At 38.6% G+C, this 24,924-nt stretch overlaps 1 protein-coding gene across 1 annotated transcript in view; it reads right to left on the bottom strand.

The window, feature by feature from the left end:
* KAT6B (lysine acetyltransferase 6B) overlaps positions 1-24,924 on the bottom strand; it is a 179,872-nt gene that overhangs the window by 144,467 nt on the left and 10,481 nt on the right. The window contains 1 exon segment of the mRNA XM_068547944.1: positions 22,089-22,967. Within this exon segment, the coding sequence (XP_068404045.1) occupies positions 22,089-22,709 (621 nt within the window). The 5' untranslated portion in view covers positions 22,710-22,967.

Below are 24,924 nucleotides of genomic sequence, written 5' to 3'. Positions count from 1 at the left end.
GCGCGCGGGCTTAGTTGCTCCACGGCATGTGGGATCTTCCTGAACCAGGGCTCGAACCCGTGTCCCCTGCACTGGCAGGCGGATTCTTAACCACTGCGCCACCAGCAATTTAATTTTTAATGAGCACTCTGATTATATTTATTTTTCCAAATTTACATTTTTAAAAAATTTCAAGCCTCCAGAAAAGTTTAAGAGGTATGATGAATGTTTGTATGCCCTTCACCTAGACTCACCAGTTGTTAAGATTTTTGCCTCACAGCTCTATCTACACCTGTATCTATCTGAACTCACACATATATATTTATACACACATACTTCTGTTATGGTTGTTGATGAACCACTTGAATGTAAGCTGCACCAGCATGACACTTCACCACAAAATACTTCAGAAGGCATTTCCTAACTCATAAGGAGATAATCTTAGATGACCAAAATGCCATTATCACATAAAGAACATTAACATTAATGGCTTAATTTGCCCTAAGATCTGGTCCAAATTCAAATGTACCTAATTATCCCCCAGTTCTAGTACAGAATTCATGCATGGCACTTGGTTGTTATGCCTCTTTAGTGGAGCAATATGAAAGAAAATATTAAGAACATAACTAATAAACAGTATATGAAAGTGGCAAAAACTGTGATGAAGGCACACTTGGATCCAAAAAACACTGAACTAACCAAAAACTTGAGAGGAGTAGGGGAGAAGTAATCTAAATAATTAATAAAGAAAAAGTTAACCTCTGCTATTAAACTAAACTTACATTTATAGCACACAAAGCTATAAGGAAAATATTTAAGACCTTCTCTTTTTTGACTAGACCTTGAAAGAGGACAGAGTAAGTCAAAAGATCACTGTCAGAACATAGAGGTATATGCCAAAATGTGCTTCATTAAAAATTCCAAAGCTAAAAATAAAATAATTAATCTTCAAAAATTTTCCAGAGCTGATACATGTTCAAAATAACTAGCTCATCTCTTTTATTGAATAGGCACAGTGTCAGGTGCTCAAATGCATTATCTCATTAAATCCTAATTGACACACCTATGAAAAATATTTTATTATTCCTATTTTACAGATGAGATGACCGAGACTCAGGGAGTTTGTACGGGGCTTGTTTTCTTTCTATTATTAGAACTTTTTCAAGAATACATGCTAATACATTTCTTATATATTCAAAAACATGTTTTTTCAAAAGAACAAAAATTACCAAAAGTATGAATTTATTTTTTGTTAAAATATGTATACAAATGTTTATGTACAAGTGCTTTAAAAGGGCTTGGAAGAATACACACAAATCCACTAGCTGTGGTTGTCTTTGGAAAGCTATTTTAGGGGAAGATCATGAAGGGCCAATGAGGAACAACTTTTACTTTTTACTTTATACGTTTAAATTTTTGACATTAGGTATATATTACTTTTATAACTTCTTAAAAGTCAAAAAATGCAAATTTTAAATTTAAAATGCCCATATTCTTTCAATCATACTACACTGTCACCAGTATGTTTCAAGTACTCTCATCCATTAGACATATTTGGTTTCAATTTAATGATAAAAATATTTAGTTTAAATTGTTTTAGTAAAAAATTATTATAGTTTGCTACAACAAAGATTTGGATATATCAAGCATTACAATTTATCATACCGTAGCTTCTAAAACCAACATTGTCTTGTATCTCTCTTCCTCCTTCCCCTCTCCCTCAAGTGCACTGGTGCACACTCTCTCTCTTTCTCCCGCTCTCTCTCTCTCATCTACACACACACACACACACACACACACACAAACACACACACACACACACAATCTAGCCCCCTAATATGAGCATAACAAAAGGATGGGCAACAGAAAATAAGCTTACTAATAAGAACAATTCTTTACTGAATAGACATGTTTCTAAAATGTTGTGCATGAATTTACTAAGACTGAAATTTTTAAATATGCCAGGAAAATTTACTATTCAAAGGAATGTCACTCATTAAACAAATAATACACCATGAACACCTGGGATTCATACTCAGAAAGCAAGGATGGTTAAATAGTAGGAAATCAGTTATTATAATTAATCATATTAAAGATCAAAGGAAAAAAATCATTATCTCCATAAATGCTGAAAAAACATTTAATAAAATTAAAAATCTATACCTGATGAAATTTCTTTAACAACATGACAAATTCATAAGCCAGCAACATGTTTAATTGGGAGATACTGAAGTATTCCCCCAAAACATATCCACTATCACCAGTACTGTTTAACATCATTAAGGAAGTACTAGAGCCAATAAAAAGAGACAATAGAAAAATTTAAGATATGTAAATTAGAAAGGAGGAAATAGAATTAAAATTATTTGCCAACACAGCATTGCTTGCCTGAAAAACCCAAGATAGTAAGTTAAAAATTATTATAAATAAGAAAAGAACTCAGTAAGGTGGCTAGGTACAAAACTAATATATAAAAATCAATAACTATCCTGTATTTTGAAAAGAACTAATTAGAAAGTGTAACAGAAGATTCCATTTACAAAGCAGCCCAAAAAGATCATATCTAGGAATTAATTTAACAGAAAGTTAAAATCCTTCAGTATATGCTACTCTATACTCTATACTCATACTCTATATTCTACATACTTACATTCACATACAAAAGACTTTAAATGGATAATAATGGTCATATTACAAAAACATTTATAAACAAAATGATGTATGTCTGGGATTTGCTTCAAAATAATTCAGTAGTGGCAGGGGGTGGGGCAATGTGTAGGGATATAAATAAACAGGAGAGGTCATGAGGCAATTATTGTCATAGCTGGTAATGGGTGAGCATTGTTCTTGATTTTTCATATGCTTAAAATTTTACACAGGGCTTCCCTGGTGGCGCAGTGGTTGAGAATCTGCCTGTCAATGCAGGGGACACGGGTTCAAGCCCTGGTCTGGGAAGATCCCACATGCCACGGAGCAACTAGGCCTGTGAGCCACAACTACTGAGCCTGCACGTCTGGAGCCTGTGCTCCGCAACAAGAGAGGCCGCGATAGTGAGAGGCCCACGCACCGCGATGAAAAGTGGCCCCCGCTTGCCACAACTAGAGAAAGCCCTCACACAGAAACGAAGACCCAACACAGCCATAAATAAATAAATAAATAAATAAAATAAAAATTTAAAAAAATAAATAAATATAAAAAATAAAAATAAATAACGGAAAAAAAAGAAAAAAAAATCCTTTAAAAAAATTTTACACAATAAAAAATTTTGAGTAATAGAAAATGGAAGGATTAAAAAAAACGGAAAGATACATCTGTTCTTTGGTATGACTCAGTATTAGAAGAATGCCCTAAAAACTCTAATAAAATTACAACAAGATCTTTTGAATAATTAAATAGCTGATTCTAAAGTCTGTGTGGGAAAACAAGCAAGCACAATTAGCCATGAAGAGTCTGAAAAGGAATATAATGGAGCATTAGCCTACCAAGAAAAAGAGAGAAAGAAAGAAAAAAAGAGAAAGAGAGGGAGAATAACAAGTGTTGATGAGAATGTGGAGAAATTGGAACACTCATACACTGCTGGTAGGAATGTAAAATGGTGCAGCCACTGTTGAAAGCAACTAGGGAGTTCCTCAAAAAATTAAACATAGAATTATCTATGACCCAACAATTCCACTCCTAGGTATATACCCAAAAGAACTGAAAACACAGATACAAACAAATACTTTTACACAAGTGTTCATGGCAGCATTGTTTATGCTGTATACAAGAGATATACTTCAGATTCAAAGACATAAACTAGTTGAAATAAAAGAATGGAAAAGATACACCATGCAAATAATAACCAAAGAAGGGTGAAGTGGCTATATTACTATCAGAAAAAAGATTTTAACATAAAAATTGTTACTGAAAGAAAAAAAGGACATTGTATAATGACGAAAAGGTCAATGTATCAAGAAAACATAGCAATTATGAATACATATGCACCTAACAACAGAGCCTCAAAAGACATTAAGAAAAAGTGACAACAATGAAAGAAGAAGCAGACAATTCAACAATAACAGTTGAAGTCCTCAATATTACACTTTTAATAATAGAATAACGAAGCAGAAGATGAGCAAGGAAATAGAAGTATTGAACAGCACTACAAACCAATTAGACCTAACAGACATCTACAGATGTCTTCACCCAACAATAACAGAATACACATTCTTCTCAATTGCACTCAGAACATTTTTCAGGACAGACCATATGCTAGGCATAAAGCAAGCCTCAATAAATATAAAAGGACTGAAATCATATAAACTGCATTCTCTGACCATAATGGAATGAAATCAGTAACAGAGGTAAATTTAGGAAATTCACAGCCCAGTATAAACCTTTGGGCAATACTGAATGAGAGTGAGATAGCTGTAAAGATCAGATGGCAGGGTAGGGAACAGAGTCTGTGGGCAACAGCTCAAGGCATGCCCAACAGGAAACCCACTCACTTCCAACTGTGTCAGGTTTAATACAGCAAGGATCTCTGACAAATGCACTTTTAGGTCATTAAAACCAATAGCTGGACCTCCCTGGTGGCGCAGTGGTTAAGAATCTGCCTGCCAATTCAGGGGACACAGGTTCGATCTCTGGTCCGGGAAGATCCCACATGCCACGGAGCAACTAAGCCCGTGGGCTGCAACTACTGAGCCTATGTTCTAGAGCCCACGAGCCACAACTACTGAAGCCCCCGCGCCCTAGAGCCTGCGCGTCACAACTGCTGAAGCCCGCATGCTCTAGGGCCCGCGTGCTGCAACTACTGAGCCCACGTGCTGCAAATACGGAAGCCGGCACACCTAGAGCCCGTGCTCTGCAACAAAGAGAAGCCACCGCAATGAGAAGCCCGTGCACAACAATGAAGAGTAGCCCCTGTTTGCCGCAACTAGAGAAAGCCCGTGTGCAACAAAGAAGACCCAACACAGCCAAAACCAGCTAAAATAAACCCTTCCCTGAACCCTCAGTTTCACAAAATGGTCATAAGGAATTAGTGAAACACAGGCTGACATAATAGGGCTAGCTAAGACTCTCTAGAGATCCACAGAATTTAGGGAGCAAATGATTTCAAGTGACATGTATTCCAGAAATCTTTGAAAATGGGAATACTATACCATGAGGCCACTGCCTTTTGCCTCCTCCCTCCTCCCCTACATTCCAAGGCAAAACTGGAGACAGCTCCACAGGCTAAATGAGGTTAAGTGAAATAAAAGTTGCAAAGTTAATTTAATTAAAATTTTCAAAGGTAAAAGCGAAGCTGAGTATTAAGAGAGATCTAGCTTTCTGATAAATATAAAGTTATGATGTGATTTTTTTTAAGGCATCATAAATTAGTGGGGAAAGTAAGCATTTTATTATATGATCCTGGAACAATCAGTCAGCTATTAAAAATACAACAACAAGAGGTTCTTACACCATTAACCAAAATTAAAACTGCAGAAGACTTTAAGGATTTAAGTATACCACCACTAAAGACAAACAAAAATTAGAAGGAAATATCAGTAAATGCTTCTCTGAGCTCAAGATGGTAGGATGGAGAAGAATTTTCTAAAAAAAAAAAAAAAACAAGAAAAAAATCACAAAAATTGTTAACAGTATACTTCATGGCACAACTAAGTAATATTTGCATACTGGTAAAAACATAAACACTGAATACAAATACTTAAACAAAAATGAAGACTTAATTGCATTGAGATGAGAAGGGCAATGGGAAAGAGAAGGGTATATGTGTATAACAGACCTTTATCCTTATTTTCCCTGGCAAGAAGTCAATAGAAAAATGTCTAAAATTGAAATTCAAGAAATAGCATTATAAGAATGCTGTTTAAAAACACGGAACTCGGGGCTTCCCTGGTGGCGCAGTGGTTGAGAGTCTGCCTGCCAATGCAGGGGACACGGGTTCGAGCCCTGGTCTGGGAAGATCCCACATGCCGCGGAGCAGCTGGGCCCGTGAGCCACAATTGCTGAGCCTGCGCGTCTGGAGCCTGTGCTCCGCAACAAGAGAGGCTGCGATAGTGAGAGGCCCGCGCACCGCGATGAAGAGTGGCCCCCGCTTGCCACAACTAGAGAAAGCCCTCGCACAGAAATGAAGACCTAACACAGCCATAAATAAATAAATTAATTAATTAAAAAAAAAAAACAAAAAAAACACGGAACTCTAACTTCCAGAAGAAATGACTAAATATGGTTGAAGGGTTGAAGATGGTTGCCTCCGGGGCATAGGAATGAAGGATGGGGATCTAACTGCAACACTACAGCTATTGAGCAATGACCATTAAACAAAAAACAAGTCATTCGTAATCAAAGAAATACAAAGCAAAGTAAGAGGGAGCCACTCTTCCCTCTACCACATTAGCAAGATAAAAAGTACAGGTGAGGAAGCAAGTAGATGCCCAAGGTCTCTCATACTCTGCCCAAGAGTATAAACTGGTACTACCTTTTGGAACACTTTTTACAATACGTTCCGAAAGTCTTAGAAAAAGAATTCATGTTTATGCCCCAGTGTACCTCCTCTAATAATCTATCCTATAAGAAATAATTACCCATGCATACACAAATTTTTAGTAGCAGTATGATCCGTAATAGCAAAAAAGTCAGGAACACCCTAAATGTTGAGCAACAAAGACATGAGAAATACTACCAGCCATTTAAAATCATACTTCAAGGGGCTTCCCTGGTGGCGCAGTGGTTAAGAATACACCTGCCAATGCAGGGGACACGGGTTCAAGCCCTGGTCTGGGAAGATCTCACATGCCACAGAGCAACTAAGCCTGTGCGCCACAACTACTGAGCCTGCGCTCTAGAGCCCGTGAGCCACAACTACTGAGCCCGCATGCCACAACTACTGAAGCCCGCGCTCCGCAACAAGAGAAGCCACTGCAATGAGAAGCCCGTGCACCGAAACGAAGAGTAGCCCGTGCGCCGCAATGAAGAGTAGCCCCTGCTCGCCGCAACTAGAGAAAGCCCGTGCGCAGCAATGAAGACCCAATGCAGCCAAAAATAAAAAATAAAGTAAAATAAAAGCACACGTCAAAGAATCAATAAGAATAGGGGGAAAGGTTTACAACATGTTTTAAATGTAGAAAGCAAGATACAAAATTATACAGCTAACATCTTTTTATTTAAATAGAACAAATGTACACGTAGGAGAAAAAAAGACTGGAAGAAAATACAAACTTTTAACAGTAGTTATCTTAAGAGTGAAATCTGCAGTCATAGTATATCACCTCTGAACTTTTCTGTATTCTTCGAAGTCTGTACAATAAGCATGAGTTACTCTGAAAACATACTCTTTTCCTCATTATTTAAATAACAAGAAGTGGGGGAAAACAAAACAAAAGAACATTAGTTTTAGCCATTAGTGGCCTATGTGACTAGAGCCAGTCTCCAATAGGAGAGGCAGCCTTCAGCAGAAGGGGACAAGGGTATCCATTTGCACTTTTCCTTCAAGTGCAGGAAGGCCAGGGAGGAAGTGCCGGGGCAATTGCCCCTCCCACAGCGCTGGACTCTGCTCAGCTGCCCTTTCTAGCCCGGCCCAGGAAAGGCTTGCTGCCTCGCTATCTCAAGGCCCCACGGTTGTAGCCAACTACCCCTATGCAGTCTGTGCTTTTATTATCTCCATTTGTCAGCTGAGGAAACCAAGACAAGGACCTTACTTGCCCAGCGGAAAAGTCAGGATTTGAACCTAAGCATTCTGCCCCCCTGCGCCTCTTCCTCCTAAGACTCCTTTCGAATGATCTCTAAGGTCTCTTTTAGCAACAACAAGGGCCCTGTCCAGTTAACGTAACTAGACTGTTTCCTCAACCACAAAAGTCCCTGTTTGCTCATCTATAAAAGAAGAAAGTTAGCCTCGGGCAGCAATTCCCAAACTTTTGCTGCACACTGGCATCTCCCAGAGATGTGAAAAAGTTCTAATGCCTGCCTCCCACCCTGACATTGTGTATTAACAGGCGTCGTATGGTCTGGGCATCAGAATTTTTAAAAGCTCTTCAGATGATTCAAATGCGCAGCAAAGTCTGGGAACCACTGGCCTAAGTCAAATGACCTGCTGAAAGAGGGGAGAGGAGAGAGCCTCCAGAAAAATACTCATAAATATATAAGCCCAACATTCTGTATACAATTTCAGGGTTTACAACCACTGAAAGGAGTCCTTGGATGTCAGCTTAAAACCCTTGAACTTGGTGACCTTGAAGATCACCTGCCCCTCTAAAATGCTATCCTACAGTTGAAGAATTATGATACAACAGTTTTACTACATTAATTCATAATAGAGACAAGAAATGAATGTGATGATTTTTGGTTTTCTGTTCTGAAGCACAAACCCTAAGTCAATTAGTCAATGGTTTCCTTTGGGATGAGTATTTGGGAGAAAAGAGGAAAGGAATTAGCAGTATAACCTGACATCAGCACTGTGTTTAACCAAATGTAAAGATTTCTAGATAAGTGAATGGCTACTGTGAGGAGTGAGGAGAAAGGGAGAGGAGAGGGTCCATTATCAAATCATCCTGGGAAACTGTGGGCTAAGCAAGCTAAATTCCAGAACTTCTCAGGGACATTAGAACTCAGAACGTTACTAGCATCCTTAACATCTTAAAGAGTACCATTTCCTTCTACCTCAGAACGTCATTTGGGAAAAGCCACCTTAAATAAGGTCACACTATGAATTTTAATAGTCTTTTCAGCGACTCCTATTACAAACACTAAAAAGGCACTTAGAGGTCCAGCATTATAAAAACCTAATGTGTAACTCTTTTCAATACCTTTTCTTTAAAAAAGTTTTTCTTCATGAGGGAAAATATGAGGTAGTGTTGCATAATGGTTAAGCATACAGACTACGGAGCCAAGATGCCTGGGCCTGAATCCTGCCTCCACTCCCCATACAACAGCCATGTGACTTTGGGCAAGTCCTTCAACCTCATGTGCCTCAGTCCCCTCCGTGTAAGAACGAAAAGAAGTACTACCTCACAGGCAAGTTGCTATACTTAAAGCACTTTAAGTAGTGTCTGACTCACAGTAAGCAATGTATAAAATGTTGGCTGTTGTTACTCATTCCTAAAGAAAATAAATTTTCAATCACTGTGAAAATGAATGTCTTGTCATGTTTCAACTGGTAATTCTAACTACAATTTAAATATGGCTTATAGTTTGTAACTTTTATAGTGCCTAGTACAGAGCTTTATATGTTATAAGAATTCAATAGGGGCTTCCCTGGTGGTACAATGGTTAAGAATCCGCCTGCCAATGCAGGGGACACGGGTTCGAGCCCTGGTCCAGGAAGATCCCACATGCCACGAAGCAACTAAGCCCGTGCGCCACAACTACTGAGCCTGCGCTCTAGAGCCCGCGAGCCACAACTACTGAGCCCGTGTGCCACAACTACTGAAGTCTGTGGGCCTAGACTCCGTGCTCCGCAACAAGAGAAGCCACTGCAATGAGAAGCCTGCACACCTCAACGAAGAGTAGCACCCGCTCACCGCAACTAGAGAAAGCCCGCACGCAGCAACGAAGACCCAACGCAGCCAAAAATAAAAATAAATGAATAAGTAAATTTATTTAAAAAAAAAAAAGAATTCAATAGGGGGACTCCCCTGGTGATCCAGTGGTTAAGACTCCACGCTCCCAATGCAGGGGGCCCAGGTTTGATCCCTGGTCAGGGAACTAGATCCTGCATGCATGCCACAACTAAAAGAGCCCACATGCCACAACTAAGGATCCCACACGCAGCAACGAAGATCCCACATTCTGCAACTAAGACCTGGCGCAGCCAAATAAATAAATACTAAAAAAAAAAAAAAAAAAAAAAAATTCAATAGATACATTTTGATTCCATCCAAATAAATGAGAGGCCTAGAAGGTGATCAAGTGGCTGTACTCCAACCTGTGCACCAGGCTGAAACACCAGCTCTGACACTTCCTGTGTACTCCTGGGCAAGGTACCATCTCTGGCCTGTTTCTTCATCTGTAAAATTCCATCAGTAACAGTACTGATCTCTCAGGGTTCATGTAAAATTATTTTGTATATGTTAAATACTTAGAACTTTACCTGGTACATAGTAAGCACTAAGTATTTAATACTAATATCTTCTTGCATATTTTCTGGAGAGCCTTCAAATCTAATATGAACTGTTTATTATGCATACTTTACAAGGTGCAAGTTTTTAACCATGTTCTTTTGCTCTTGTGTATCACAGACAGAATTGAGAACTGAAATAGTCACAGGCACAAATCACACATTTCAGGAGAGTCAAGGCACTTACTGCAAGATACATGGTGATGTTCTATTATGTGAGATTTTAAAATGACCTAAAAAGTGGCGGTCTTGACAGCTATTTATTTCATTTTGCTCTGAAATTTTTAGAAACTGGAAAAATACATATAATTTGCCCCTGATCAAAACTGCCTGTAGGCTTTTGTTCCTACCCCAGCAAGATTTATTGCTAACCAATATGTTATGTTAAATTGAAATCAAGATATTACACAATTTTCCAATGCAGAGATGATTTTATATAAGTTGGTATAAATGCTTTGTGAGGATGTAATTGTTGGCATCTTATTATATTTCAATAGCTGGTGGAAAAATGAGATAAGTTGGAAGGGAGGTTTATAGTGTCAGAGCTCATCAGATGAGAAGATCATCTTTTTTTTTATCAGCTCTAGCAAGCACATTTACAGGCTGATAGCTAAACAGTTATTCTTTACCAACTGGAACAGTCAGTATTACCAAACCATTCCAACTAACTGCAGCTACTGCAGAAGATTCTACTAAAACACTGTGGAATGAAAGGAAATGAAGAATTGTTAAGGTTAACTGCCTTTGTGAATTTTGATGTGATTTTTTTTTCCAAGTTTTTACTAAGAACTAAAAGAATATAATATACATCCAACTGCATGATATTTTTCTTTTTTCCCCAACTTTATGGAAGTATAACTGACATACAACATTGTGGCAATGATATTATTCCTTTTTAAATAGGTCAGTTTCTCTTTCGGCCTGTTCAGAGTTCTCTAACTGAGGATTCAAATTTAAATAATAGACATAAAATTCTTCAGATGTTACTTAGTCTTCAAAACATCACCAAAGAGCCTCTCTTATTAAGTTGTTTTACATATCTTCATGCACTCTGTGGGCATTTAAATGAGAGATCCTTGCCTACAACTTTAAATGTACTTGTTAGAAAACGTTTGGGGGCTTCCTTGGTGGCACAGTGGTTAAGAATGCGCCTGCCAATGCGGGGGACACGGGTTCGAGCCCTGGTCCGGGAAGATCCCACATGCCGCGGAGCAACTAAGCCCGTGCGCCACAACTACTGAGCCTGCGCTCTAGAGCCCGCGAGCCACAACTACTGAAGCCCGCGCGCCTAGAGCCCGTGCTCCGCAACAAGAGAAGCCACCGCAATGAGAAGCCCGTGCACCGCAACAAAGAGTAGCCCCGGCTCAACGCAACTAGAGAAAGCCCGCGCACAGCAACGAAGACCCAACGCAGCCAAAAATAAATAAATTTATATTAAAAAAAAAAAAAAGAAAACGTTTTGGATATCCAAACTCCTATTGTTAAAAACTCTCAAGCTATTACTGCCAAATCCATTCTTCAGCTCTTCAACTCCGGAGTACAGCAACACTACGTGGAAGTGGGAGGCAGCCCCTGTTTCTGCCCTCGTGGAAATGATTCAGGACGTACCACCAGACCTAGAACTCAGGCTGCCTGACTCCCAGCCTTCAGCTAGCATTACTCCCATAAATTGTGATTCATTCCTTTCCAAGCAGACTTAGACCATATGATTACACTATAGCTCCAAAACCTTCAAAGATTTGCAACCTCTAGTGCAAAAACTGATTTAGGTGAGGATACTGAAACCACTGTGTGGCAGGCAGAATAATGCCACCCGCCCCACCCAAATATCCACTCCCTAATGCCAAGAACCTGTCCATCTGTCACCTTACATGGCAAAATGACCTTTATAGCTGTGATTAAGTTAAAGACTTAGAGATGGGGAGATTATCCTGGATTATGTAAGTGGCCCCAATCTAACCACATGAATCCTTGAAAAGCTGCCCAGGCGGTTGGTCACAGAAAGATGTAACTATGATAAAATGGTCAGAGATGGGATGTGCCGGCTTTGAAGGCAGAGGGAGGGGGCCATGAGCCAAGAAATGCAGACAGGCTGTAGAAGCTGGAAAAGGTGAAGAAATAGATTCTCCCCTAGAGCCTCCAGAAAGGAGCACAGTCCTACTGACACCTCGATCTCAACCCTATGAGACCCATGTTGGGCTTCCAACCTACAGAACTGGAAGACAGTAAATCTGCGGTGTTTTAAGCCACTAAGTTTGTGGTAATTTGTCACAGCAAGTAATAGAAAACTAATATACAAAGGATGAAAGGTTATTCACACAGTCTCAAAGTATCACTGTACAAATTACTTATTCACTGCAAAACGAAAAAGGTGCCTTTATAAAGAGAGATCTGGCAGACACCACCTTAACCAACTAATCAAATAAGCACTGCCAGTAACAAGACAACCTGAAAGGATGTGACAAAAAAGGAGATACACAACATGACCCATGCAGTATTCTTGCCGAAAATGTTTACTCTGAACCTAATCATGAGGACATAATCAGACAAACACTAATTGTGGGACATCCTACAAAACAACTGGCTTAGACTCTTCAAAACTGTCACTGACAGAAGAAGTAAAGAAAGAGGAAAAACGGTTCCCTATTAAAGGAGACATGACAACTAAATGTGATGCAAGATTCTTAACTGGATCCTAGCTGAAAAACAAAAGTTATAAACGACATTTTGGGTCCATTTGAAGAAATACGGACTATCTATTAGATATAACACTCTTGTTTCACTGTTGAATTTCTTACATGAGATAAAAGTATTGTGGTTATATAGGAGAATGTTCCTTGATATATAATTATTATAATTTAATATCATAATGTTTGCTATCATTTTCAAACAGTTCAGCCAAAAAGTGTGAATATGTGTATGTATGTGTGTATACACACACACAAACACACACACACACACACACACACACACGGGAGAGAAAGAACAAATGTGGAAAAATGTTAAAAATCAGTGAATCTAGTGAAAGAAATATAGCACTTATTGCACTACTCTTTCAACTTTTCTGCAGTATTGTAATTTCGTAAATACAAAGTTAAGCGGGAATCGTCTTCCTGGCTCCCACCACTGCCTGCTTTTCCCAGTCTCCTCACGCCCTGCCAGTACTGTAGCTGGAACAGCTTATATTCTTCAAACTGCCCACACTCTTCCACTAGCAGATTCTGTGTTCTGTTGCTTCACTCACATCTCAAGGCTCAATAGCTGCAGTTGGGTTTCGATATAAGGTAGAAGCTTGTACATGATATTAAAATACCGGTTTGGGAAACGAGTTGATCAAATATCAAACAAGAATCATCATTTCATGTCCTTAATACTAGATTTTAGTTTGAGCACTCTTTGCTTCTCTTATTATTGTTTCTCTTACCCCATATAATCTTTATTCTCTGTTTTCTTGAACTTCATCATCCGCACTTATGATCTGAGACGGTCACAAGCATGGCAGTCAACCATGGACAAAAATCAAAACTGGCGGCATCAGAAACTACTACAGACACATTCACGTGCGGCCTCTGGCTCCCAGCCCACACCACTGTGAGTATCACAGGCAGCCCAGACCAAGGCTCACCTCCTTCCTGTAGGCCTCATTGCTCTCCATATGGCAGCTTCCCAACATCAAAGAAGATGGAAGAAATTATCTAAATTTACCAGGCTAGTCCCATTCCCTCCCTTGAACTGTGGAAGAGTCACTGATATCTCAATTACCAATTCTGCAATACCTTTTTCTGCATGCTGAGATTTTGGAATGCTAAAAAAAAGGGGGGGGGCGTGGTACTGGACTAACAGATGGAGGATTAGGAACAAAAGACCTCCCTGATAGGAGGAACAAGAGCTAAAATGTTTGTGTACCTACTATAATAGCACAGAGGAACAAAAATTGAACTTGTAAATAAAATTAAGTTGCTCTTCTGAAATGCCTGTCTAGCTACAGACAGGAAAAGGCCCAGCATGGTTTCTATGTAGGCTTATACTGTTTCTAATAGAAAGGACACAATCAAGCCAAAACAAACATCTGTTAACCAGTTAAGTTTGTTAATGAAACAAAATTGCAGCTGGTTTTATCAAAGATCAAAAGTGAAGCAAATTAGAGAAAGGATGTACGAACAAAGCTGGTTTCTAAAAAATAATGGCTAAAGAATTCTAAACCCACTTGTCAAATTAACACAAATCCTTCCTGGATTTTGCTTAGACCACTGATTAGTATTTATTTTGTATCTTTGAAGAAACCAGCCTCACAGTTTAAATCTAATATCATTTACTCTAGAACTCTGCCTATATAGTTCACTTTGCAGCGCTTTCAATGCATTACATTTCACAAAACAAAGCAAAAAAAAAAAAAAAGTTACACTCTACCATTAATATTCTGCTAATTAAAAGGTTCGCTTATAAAAGGAAGAACAACAGTATACAGTTTGCAACTCCTAGAGACTTCTCTGGGAAAGCAGTCCAGTCCTAAGCATAAGCATGATAACAGTGATTGGCATTTCACAATGAGCCCTGCCAGGCCTCCTTCTCTTACTTCTACAAACTCCCCATCACCGCCTGAAGACAGTGAGACAAGAGCACCCACACACAGACAAAAACACACTTTCCTCATAGCCCTGCTAACTGAAAATGTCACAAACTACATGGCTGACTCATTTGCAAACTTTAATTTAGTGAGCTAATTGATGTTTACGTACTCAGAAACATTAATAGACTGGAGAGATCAAAGTACCTGAGAAGATGCAGATTCACATGTGAAATGCTGGTGTAACTAGAGAAGAACAGTTTAAATCTACTGTAGTTTAATGTATAGGCCAAGAAAATTAAGTTTATAAACAAAACAAAAAGTCATGAATTTTCCAATCAAAATTTGCTATTGCAGTGATAAAACAATCACATTTTCTCGTGTATTCTTTTTACATTACAAAGATAAAATATATAAAAAGAATACAGACCTTCGTTCTGAGAAACATTAAAATGTACTATTTATTAAATAAAGTTTGAAAGGAAAGGATGAATAAAAGTCTTTGCCATCCAAGATATGGTCAGAATAAATCAGCAAACAACACTTAACTGTTAAATAACTTCAAAGCTACAAAATATAGATTTTTCTTAGCACTCAAAGTATAGCAAATACAGCTGCTATAATCCAAATAGGTATAAGGAACACAACAGTAAATTCCTGAAAGCTGCTGAAAATATCCAAAATTAGTCAAGAAATTACACCCTTAGCATCCTTAATGCTTGGAAGAAAATACCATTAGGAAATCAAAAAATAGAGTGCTCTATGTATCATTCATGTCAAGGTCAGGAAAAGGCAGCTATAATATCAAACATATCTAAGATCCAAAGAGTTAAAAAGAATACTTAACACTCATTTTAAGAGTCCAAAATCCTCTGACATAATGTTTCTATTTCTCCTGAAACCTATTTCATTAGAAGTCTAGACAAGTCCCATCTTGATAAAAGCTCAAAAGTGGAACATGCTGTCACTCCTCTGAGTGCGAGAGAAAGACGCATCCTTCCCTTGACCCAACTAACTAGTCTTAGACAATCCGAGGGCTCTCTCAACAACACCTCAGCAACTGGTACTATCTGCTCACAAAAGCAGTCCTAGTGCTATTTTGAAGAACTTCTGAAGCTTAACCATAGGAACAACATAACACAATCCTTTTCCTTCCCTGACCCTGAAACAGCACTATGGATTCACCTAGTCATTCACATTATATAATAGGTTTCTGTCCGACTTCAGTCATTCTAAAACCGACTTTCATTCATACTGATCCCAAAATTCAGGTTACAGAATATGGAAGAGTGTATTCTGCCGTATTTAGGCCTTTATCCAACTTTCAGTTGAATGCACACAACTAAGCACTCTTTGAGAAATGTGACATCTGCAATACAAAGGACACCAATTCAAAGGAGAACTGAGAAGGACAACAGAGAGGAGGTCATGTGGACTCTATAATTAGCAGATAAAAAATACACACATTTCTGTCAAAAAGATCCAGAGTTGTCTGAGACCATGAACAGTTCTCCCAGGGCTGAGAGACTTCTGGAAGCCTGCCACATCATAGAACAATATGGACTAGTGAATGGTCCTTCACAAAGTACGGGAGATTGGAAAAGTTCCAGAGAGGGATGAGGAAGGTCTCTCTAGGGCAGGGAGAAAACTGAAGAAAAGAAAATCTAAAAATAAAGTTCTTTTTTTTTTTTTAATTTATCTATTTTTTATTTTATTTATTTTTGGCTGTGTTGGGTCTTTGTTGCTGCATGCGGGCTTTTCTAGTTGTGGTGAGCAGGGGATACTCTTCCTTGCGGTACACAGGCTTCTCATTGCGGTGGCTTCTCTTGTTGCGGAGCACGGCCTCTAGGCCCGCGGCCTTCGGTAGTTGTGGCTCGTGGGCTCTAGAGCGCAGGCTCAGTAGTTGTGGCACACGGGCTTGGTTGCTCCGCGGCATGTGGGATCTTCCCGGGCCAGGGCTCGAACCTGTGTCCCCTGCATTGGCAGGCGGATTCTTAACCACTGCACCACCAGGGAAGTCCGTAAAAATAAAGTTCTTTAAATTACGCCATTTACACAACACGAGAAACTAATGTAGGATGTACATTAATCTTCGATTTATGGAAATATTTCATACTAATTACCCCACCAAAAACCCTAATAAAATACCTCCCTAAAAGGAGGTGGGGGACAAACAGAATAAACAACTGAACAGGCCAAGACCACGAAAAGTGATTTTTAATATAGTTCTGTCTCTCAGCCCCATTTCTGATCATCTGTGCTCCTTCTGAAACTTATTTTTATTTTTTTCTTATTGACAGTATCGTTGTGGTAATTACGTTAGAAGGTTTTTCTAAGATTGTAATACAGTTATTTCATTTCTTCAAGAAAAAAACATCAAAAGCCATACCTGGTATTAGAAGTGTCTCTCTTTCCAACCATAGCTGCCTAGAATGAGAGTTCCCATGTTATGCACTGCACTAGAAACATACCAAGATTTGACACTTAATAAATTTTAGGAAGATATTCCCAATAAAGTGAAATACCAAGGAATGTTTAAAATTGAACCAAACTCATTTAATAAAAATGCTAAAGCCCAAATGTTCAAATGGAATCTTAATGCTACAAAATGTATAGTAATAACTGAAGTCTGTCTTAGAATATCTGACTTTCCAAAGTCCTCATAATCTGACCTAATTGAGCTTTACCATTTTTAATGAGAAACACTAATACTATCCTTTAGGAGTTGCCTCACCAAGTCAAAGATAAAGTTTTATCTTCAGTGGTTTAATTCATTTCCATATCACCTCACCAAAGAGAGCTTTCTTAAATAAATACAAAGAAGTTATGCTAAAGAGCCAGTATGGTAATACCCAGTTTGAATTCTAGACTATCAGAAGATGTGCAATTACATTTCAGAAAGGAAGGAGCTCTTCTATTTTAACTTGCATTGTATTCCTCCTAGCAGTCATGCATAGGAATGATGATGATGTTACATTTAATTAGACACAGATTTACTATTTTCCCTACTGCTTTCCCATATTGCTAATATTATAAATAGTGCCTGCTTTAAAAACTGTAATAAGCTCATTGCAACTACCAAATTTAAAATGCCAGAAATCTATTTGTTGGGGGACAACTGCTTCTAAGCATTTGAGGAACTGGAAGAGATACTTTCACTGTTAATGAAAAGCCACCCCTGTTGACCAAGTATACAGCCCAGTGGTAAAGAGGTCTGGAGTCAGACTGTTTCATTAGAATCTTGGCTTCACCACGCACCAGCCCTGAAAGTGACCTTGGACAAACTGCTTAGGCTTTGAGCCTCAGTTTTTCATCTATAAAATAAGGATAATAATCTATGGCCCTCACAGTTATTGTGATAAGGAGACAATAAATGTAAGGCACTTGGAATAGTGCCAGCATTTTAACACTTAAGAAATGTTATTATTTTTACCATTTTTATTTTCTTTTTTACAATTAAATGAAACTGCTCAACAAAGGTAACCAGAATAACAGCTTCTTGAAAGACATTAGTTGGCTAATTGTGATTAAATGACTTCATCTCTGTACAGTGGCCATTTATATCATAAATGTCCTCCCACAATGTGAATTTTACAGACCTCTAGCACATCAAGAACAATGATAATCTGCCTTTCAAAGATACGAGAACAAGTCCTATATACATGAAGCTATAGTACAACTAATCTACATAGAGATCCAAGTTCAACAGCTGAAGCAAGAATAATCAAAAGCCAACAACCAGCATACATATATGGTTTCAGTATAAGAAACTCAAAATATTTTCTACAGTACAAAAATGTTCACATCGGTTCTTTGACGCTTTAGATTCCTTTGAAAATCTGACAAAAACTATAGACCCTGAACCTAGGAAAACGTGTGGATACAAACGACTGTTCTATTTTAGGGGATCTGTTAGCCCACCTACCCCAAACTCATTCATGGACCCAGGTTAAGAATTTCTATTACACTGACCTAGAAAGTTTACAGAGTATTAAACTACTTACGCCTGTAATCTTAAAGGGCAATATATTCTGATGTACTTTTTATTAAGGCTATTGTAATATACAGTAGAAACAGTACAATACATTCTGGCCAAATCGACAATCTGATTTTCATTTATGTTTATTTGTCCTTTTTTAAAAATTAGATTATGATTACTCAACACAACTAATCCCCAAATTTCATCAAATAAAAATTCTAGGACGTATTTTCTCAGCTTCCCTTGTTATATGATGATGCTAACTGGACAATTTAAAGATCAGCATCATAAAAAGAGCAGGAACAACTGCATGCTAAGCAATAAATCACTCTGTTCTCAATTCTAGACACTTTCAGACATGAGTCTTCCTTTAGACTAAAAATACTTCTGTATAGATGCTGTATGAAAAAAATATAAGGATGTCAAGAAATGATGGGCAAGGTTAAAGAGAAGGATAGGAAAGGGACTGTGGAAAATCTGTAGTGATTCCTCTATCACAAGTTGATACTCCCCTGGATCACAAAATTATTAAAACATGCTATTAAATTGCCTAAAGCTGCCTGAATTAGTCCATGCACCTGATAATTATAAAACCTTAATATACCTTAGAGTAATTTATGTATTTTTAAAACAGATATCCAAAGCCATCAAGAAATGGCTCTATATTCCCTTAAGGAATTTCCTCATGGCATAAGCTTTTATAAAAATATTTAATGAGGGACTTCCTTGGTGGCACAGTGGTTAAGAATCCACCTGCCAATGCAGGGGACACGGGTTCGAGCCCTAGTCTGGGAAGATCTCACATGCCGCGGAGCAACTAAGCCCGTGCACCACAACTACTGAGCCTGTGCACTAAAGCCCGCGAGCCACAGCTACTGAGCCCACGAGCCACAACTACTGAAGCCCGCATGCCTAGAGCCCATGCTCTGCAACAAGAGAAGCCACCGCAATGAGAAGCCTGTGCACCGCAAATTAGAGTAGCCCCTGCTTGCTGCAACTAGAGAAAGCCCGCGTGCAGCAAGACCCAATGCAGCCAAAAGTAAATAAATAAACAAAACATACATATAAAACAAAAATAAACAAATGGGACCTGATGAAACTTAGAAGCTTTTGCACAGCAAAGGAAACCATAAACAAGACGAAAAGACAACCCTCAGAATGGGAGAAAATATTTGCAAACGAAGCAACTGACAAAGCATTGATCTCCAAAATATACAAGCAGCTCATGCAGCTCAATATCAAAAAACAAACAACCCAATCCAAAAATGTGCAGAAGACCTAAATAGACATTTCTCCAAAGAAGATATACAGATTGCCAACAAACACATGAAAGGATGCTCAACATCACTAATCATTAGAGAAATGCAAATCAAAACTACAATGAGGTATCACCTCACACCGGTCACAATGGCCATCATCAAAAAATCTACAAACAAACAAACAAACAAAAAATCTACAAACAATAAATGCTGGAGAGGGTGTGGAGAAAAGGGAACACTCTTACACTGCTGGTGGGAATGTAAATTGATACAGCCACTATGGAGAACAGTATGGAGGTTCCTTAAAAAACTAAAAGTAGAACTACCATAGGACCCAGTAATCCCACTACCGGGTATATACCCTGAGAAAACCATAATTCAAAAAGAGCCATGGACCACAATGTTCATTGCAGCTCTATTTACAATAGCCAGGACATGGAAGCAACCTAAGTGTCCACTGACAGGTGAATGGATAAAGAAGATGTGGCACATATAATGGAATATTACTCAGCCATAAAGAGAAACGAAATTGAATTATTTGTAGTGAGGTGGATGGACCTAGAGTCTGTCATACAGAGTAAAGTAAGTCAGAAAGAGAAAAACAAATACTGTATGCTAACACATATATATGGAATCTAAAAAAAAAAAAAAGGTTCTGAAGAACCTAGGGGCAGGACAAGAATAAAGACGTAGAGACATAGAGAATGGACTTGAGGACATGGGGAGGGGGAAGGGTAAGCTGGGATGAAGTGAGAGAGTGGCATGGACATATATACACTACCAAATGTAAAATCGACAGCTAATGGGAAGCAGTCACATAGCACAGGGAGATCAGCTTGGTGCTCTGTGACCACCTAGAGGGGTGGGATAGGGAGGGTGGGAGGGAGATGCAAGAGGGAGGAGATATGGGGATATACGTATATGTATAGCTGATTCACCTTGTTATAAAGCAGAAACTAACACACCATTGTAAAGCAATTATACTCCAATAAAGATGTTAAAAAAATACATTTTTAAAAAAAAAAGGAAAAAGAAAGAAATTCTAGGGTTTCGATTGGTCTGTGGAAAGGCAAATCACCTGGTCCCACCCAGTTTGTAGAGCTGGGCCTCTATCAGCTTAAGGCAAGAAGGGAAGCAGGGTCTATCTTATGGGCAACAGTATCCAAAGAGGAAAAACAAGTCATCAAGAGCACAGCTTTTCCTAACACTGTTTCCATCACTTCTGAAAATGCAGTTAGCACATACAACCACCACCCTTTCTATCAACAATGGCTAATGGCTTACAAGATGTAAAGTTAACTGCTATCAATGCATCCACTCACCCAAAGGACAGACAACAAGCCCCCAAACTGGAGGGCCGAAACCATTATAAACAACTTGCTACTGCTGTTTTGGTTTTAGTTTGGGCAGTAATTTCCATAGCTTTGAAATAAAACAAAGGAAAATCCTACTTAACCAAAGACTTTAAATTGTAGCAGTAACTTAAGGAGAAATCTGCCATATACGTATAACTATTATGGAGATGACAGAAGGCCCAGAGAAACCAAAGATTATAAGATACAGTATGAGACAAAATAAACATTCACTTTCACCTGCTGAGAAGTGAACAATAACAAATGACTTTAAATTGAAACAGGCAGGATTTAGGTCACATATTAAAACAGTTCCAGTAATGCACAGACTATCAGTATTAAAATAATTAGTCTATAGATTCTTCTTCTCTGAAATAACAATAAAGGGAAAAATATATCAATTATACCTCATAAAGCTAAAAAAATAAACATAAATAATAATTTAAAAAGAGAAAAACATATAATGGCCTTTCTTGGATTTTTGAAATATATATGATCCTGCCTTGAGGAAGGAAGATTAAAGTTATCTATCCTGGTCCCTTCAAGCACCCACGGATTAGCAATTATAGTTTAAAAAACAAACCACATAATCATCACATTAAATTCTTAGCCAAAAAAAAAAAAAAAATTCTTAGTCAACCAGCGAGGAAGCCCTTAATACGTTGTAAAACAATATAGAACAATTTATACTGTAAAAAATATATACCTCTTAAAATATATAAGCCTGCTCTGAGGCAAAACATTTTATTTTATCACACTTAACTCAGAACTTATGTCCGTATAAAACTTAACTGAAACTGTACAAGTCAAATAGGCAATATTTACAGTGTACTGACATTCTCTCTGCACTTACCTGGTCTTTCTCATGGGGTAGAAGGCTGACAGGTGGGAGCGACGATGGGAAAGCACTGGGGTATTTGGGAGCCCCTTTGCCATCTAAGCCTCCATAGTTGACCCTGTATTGCGGTCCGTCTTTCAGTAACCTCCCATTGTTCACCGCACGTTTGGCCCCCAGTCGCAGCCGCTGCTGAAAGGCTGGGTTGGTGGTGGTGCTTGTGAGATCACTTTGACTTCTGAGATACTTCTCTATGTTCTTCAGGGAGGAGCCATTGGGCTCCTCAAGTCCTTCAATTGCTCTCCTCAGAAGTTTATTCCAATCCACATTGCGGAGATCATTACATGATCCTCTAGACCCCTTGGCTGACTTAGGAAAAGTGCCTGGTTTAACTGATGAAAAGCGCCCAGGGTTGTCTGGGTCCTTATAGGAGGCAAGGCCTTTGTTGGTGACTTTGAGAACTGAGCCATCCTGAACACTGAGTTCCAGCTGTTCAGAGACTGTCTTCTTATCCAACCCATGGGAAGTGCTGACTGCATGGCAGATTCTCTCTTCAGAGGGCCTTTGCTTTTGCTTTTTTATTTTCTGTATAGCTTCAAGAATCCACTCTGTATAAAGTGGGTTTGCAAGTTTTACCATGGTTGACAAATGACTTCTTCAATACAAAAGTTACCCATAGAGGTTCTCCTTGTATTTAACAGAACTTGCACATTTGAAAGTCATTTACAATTCAACAAATGGCCAGAGTATTCCAGACCATATTAAGCAACATCTTACAAACATCCATCCTTTAGAGATTAAAAAGAGGACAAACAGGCAATGTTGATAGTTGTCTTATTTGACCAACAGGAAAAACTGCATTCGGGTGAAGAACATCTTTAACCAGGAAATCAAGACCTTAAAGGATTAAAAAGGGGGGAAAGGCTCTTAATAATGAAACTTCTAAAAATAAATTAAAAGACTCTTTAGTATTACCTTTTCAGATGCAAAATGACCACAGAAGTAATGACAGGCAGGTATTATGTAACAAAGCCAGAGCGACTATATTTGCCAACCAGAAACTGGGTCACAGTCTGAGAAGGAATTTCTTTTAGGATTTTACACGTTATTTATATGAGTCATTCATGGGGCATTTAAGAGATCACATCTAAGCTATATATTTAATGGATAACCTTTATTGAAATTAATAAAATTACATGACAGTGGTTCAAGATATATGTCTACTATAAACATAAAATCAACATCAAAGAATAAGTCTATGATGCAAAAAATTTGATGGAAGTACATTAAACTTACTTCAAAAAATCTGAAACTTAAAAAAAAAAGAGGGAATTCCCTGGCAGTCCAGTGGTTAGAACTCCGCACTTCCACTGCACGGGGCAGGGTTGGGTTTGATCCCTAACCCTGGTCGGGGGACCTAAGATGCCGCAAGATGCGCGGTGCAGCCAAAAAAAAAAAAAAAGCAATGATCCTGATTCTTCTATTTCAGCCAAACATTCTATTTCCCAAGTCTCACAAGTAAGAAAATTTCCCATTGAGCCATTTCTACAGAATCATGTTTTCCCATCCCTTTGAAGAGGGTCGGTGACATTCTCTAACCCACAGGTTGGAAAACTGAAACTAATGTAGTAACATAACCGGTCACCTTTTGAACAATGGAAAATTCTAGGCGTCTTATTACCCAGTTAGCTCATGAAACTGCTCAATCCGAGCAAGGTTTGTACAAATCTGACACCAGGTAGGGAGTGATACTGCTCTCTGAGAACCTCCTGGTGTACACAAAAATCCCCTAGGTCTCCAATCTGGTATTGAGTACACCTGCCAAGAGCACCAGGCCAAAGCATCCTGGCCTGGGAGTTGGGTCATATCTGGGCTCTAACCTTGCTCTTCACAGATAATATCCACATCTTAACTCTTTTTTATAGTTTAAAGTTTACAGAGTGTGCTTGCGTATAACTTGTCATGTAATCTGCAGGATGACTCAATGGGTAAACTGAGGCTCAGGGGAAGGTGGAACTCACTCAGGATAACAGTCAGTAGTAGACTCAAGGCTCAAATGCCATTATTCTAAAGTCTAAGTCAGCGCTATCTCCACCTGAGCCACGACTGCCTGCTCTAGCTAGTTCTGCCTCTGCAATTAGACTAATAGTATGCATGCCAGCCCTACCAATGTCTAGCGGAGAAACCCTGGGAAAATGACTTACTTTTCCATCATTTTACCTGTAGGGAAATAACAGTATATCCCTCCCAGGATTGTTGAGACAATTAAGTGAATACAGTATCTAATATTCAGTATATAGTAGCTATCATCACTTCCATCCAATACAATGTCTACACACTCCGAAAAATCTCTCATAAAATATAAAATTAAAGTTATCTCTGGTTGTTTACTTACATTTAATGTACGTCAAAGGGGAAAATAATGTCTTTCCTCAAAACTTTAGCCAGATACACTGAAGAATTTAACATTTGCTCTCAAAGATTCTGTTGCTGAAAACAACTAGGCCATTGAACTATACTAGTTCAGTCAGCTTGAAAGAGGCAATTTAAAAAGGATTGTCCTTTTTGCAATCAGTAAGCTGTAGGTACACTCCATTTTTCTCCCCTCAGATTTAGAAACTTGGGGCTAAGGGGACCTTCGAGGTTATCCAGTCCAACCTCTAGTTAAACAGTAAAAGATCCCTTGCGCAATATCCCCAACAGATAGGCCATAAAGTCTCAAAATACTTCCAGTGATTAAGAATTTGTCACTTCTTAAGACAGCTCATGCCACTGTTGGACAGCTCTAACTGTAATATATTTCTTGCTCACAGGAGCCAAAATCTGCCTTCCCATAACTTCTACCCACTAGTCC

This window comes from Eschrichtius robustus, chromosome 7 (assembly GCF_028021215.1).
Source record: "Eschrichtius robustus isolate mEscRob2 chromosome 7, mEscRob2.pri, whole genome shotgun sequence".
Lineage (NCBI taxonomy): Eukaryota > Metazoa > Chordata > Mammalia > Artiodactyla > Eschrichtiidae > Eschrichtius > Eschrichtius robustus.
The sequence above is the reverse complement of the archived record's forward strand: the minus strand, read 5'-3'. Positions and strand labels throughout refer to the sequence as shown.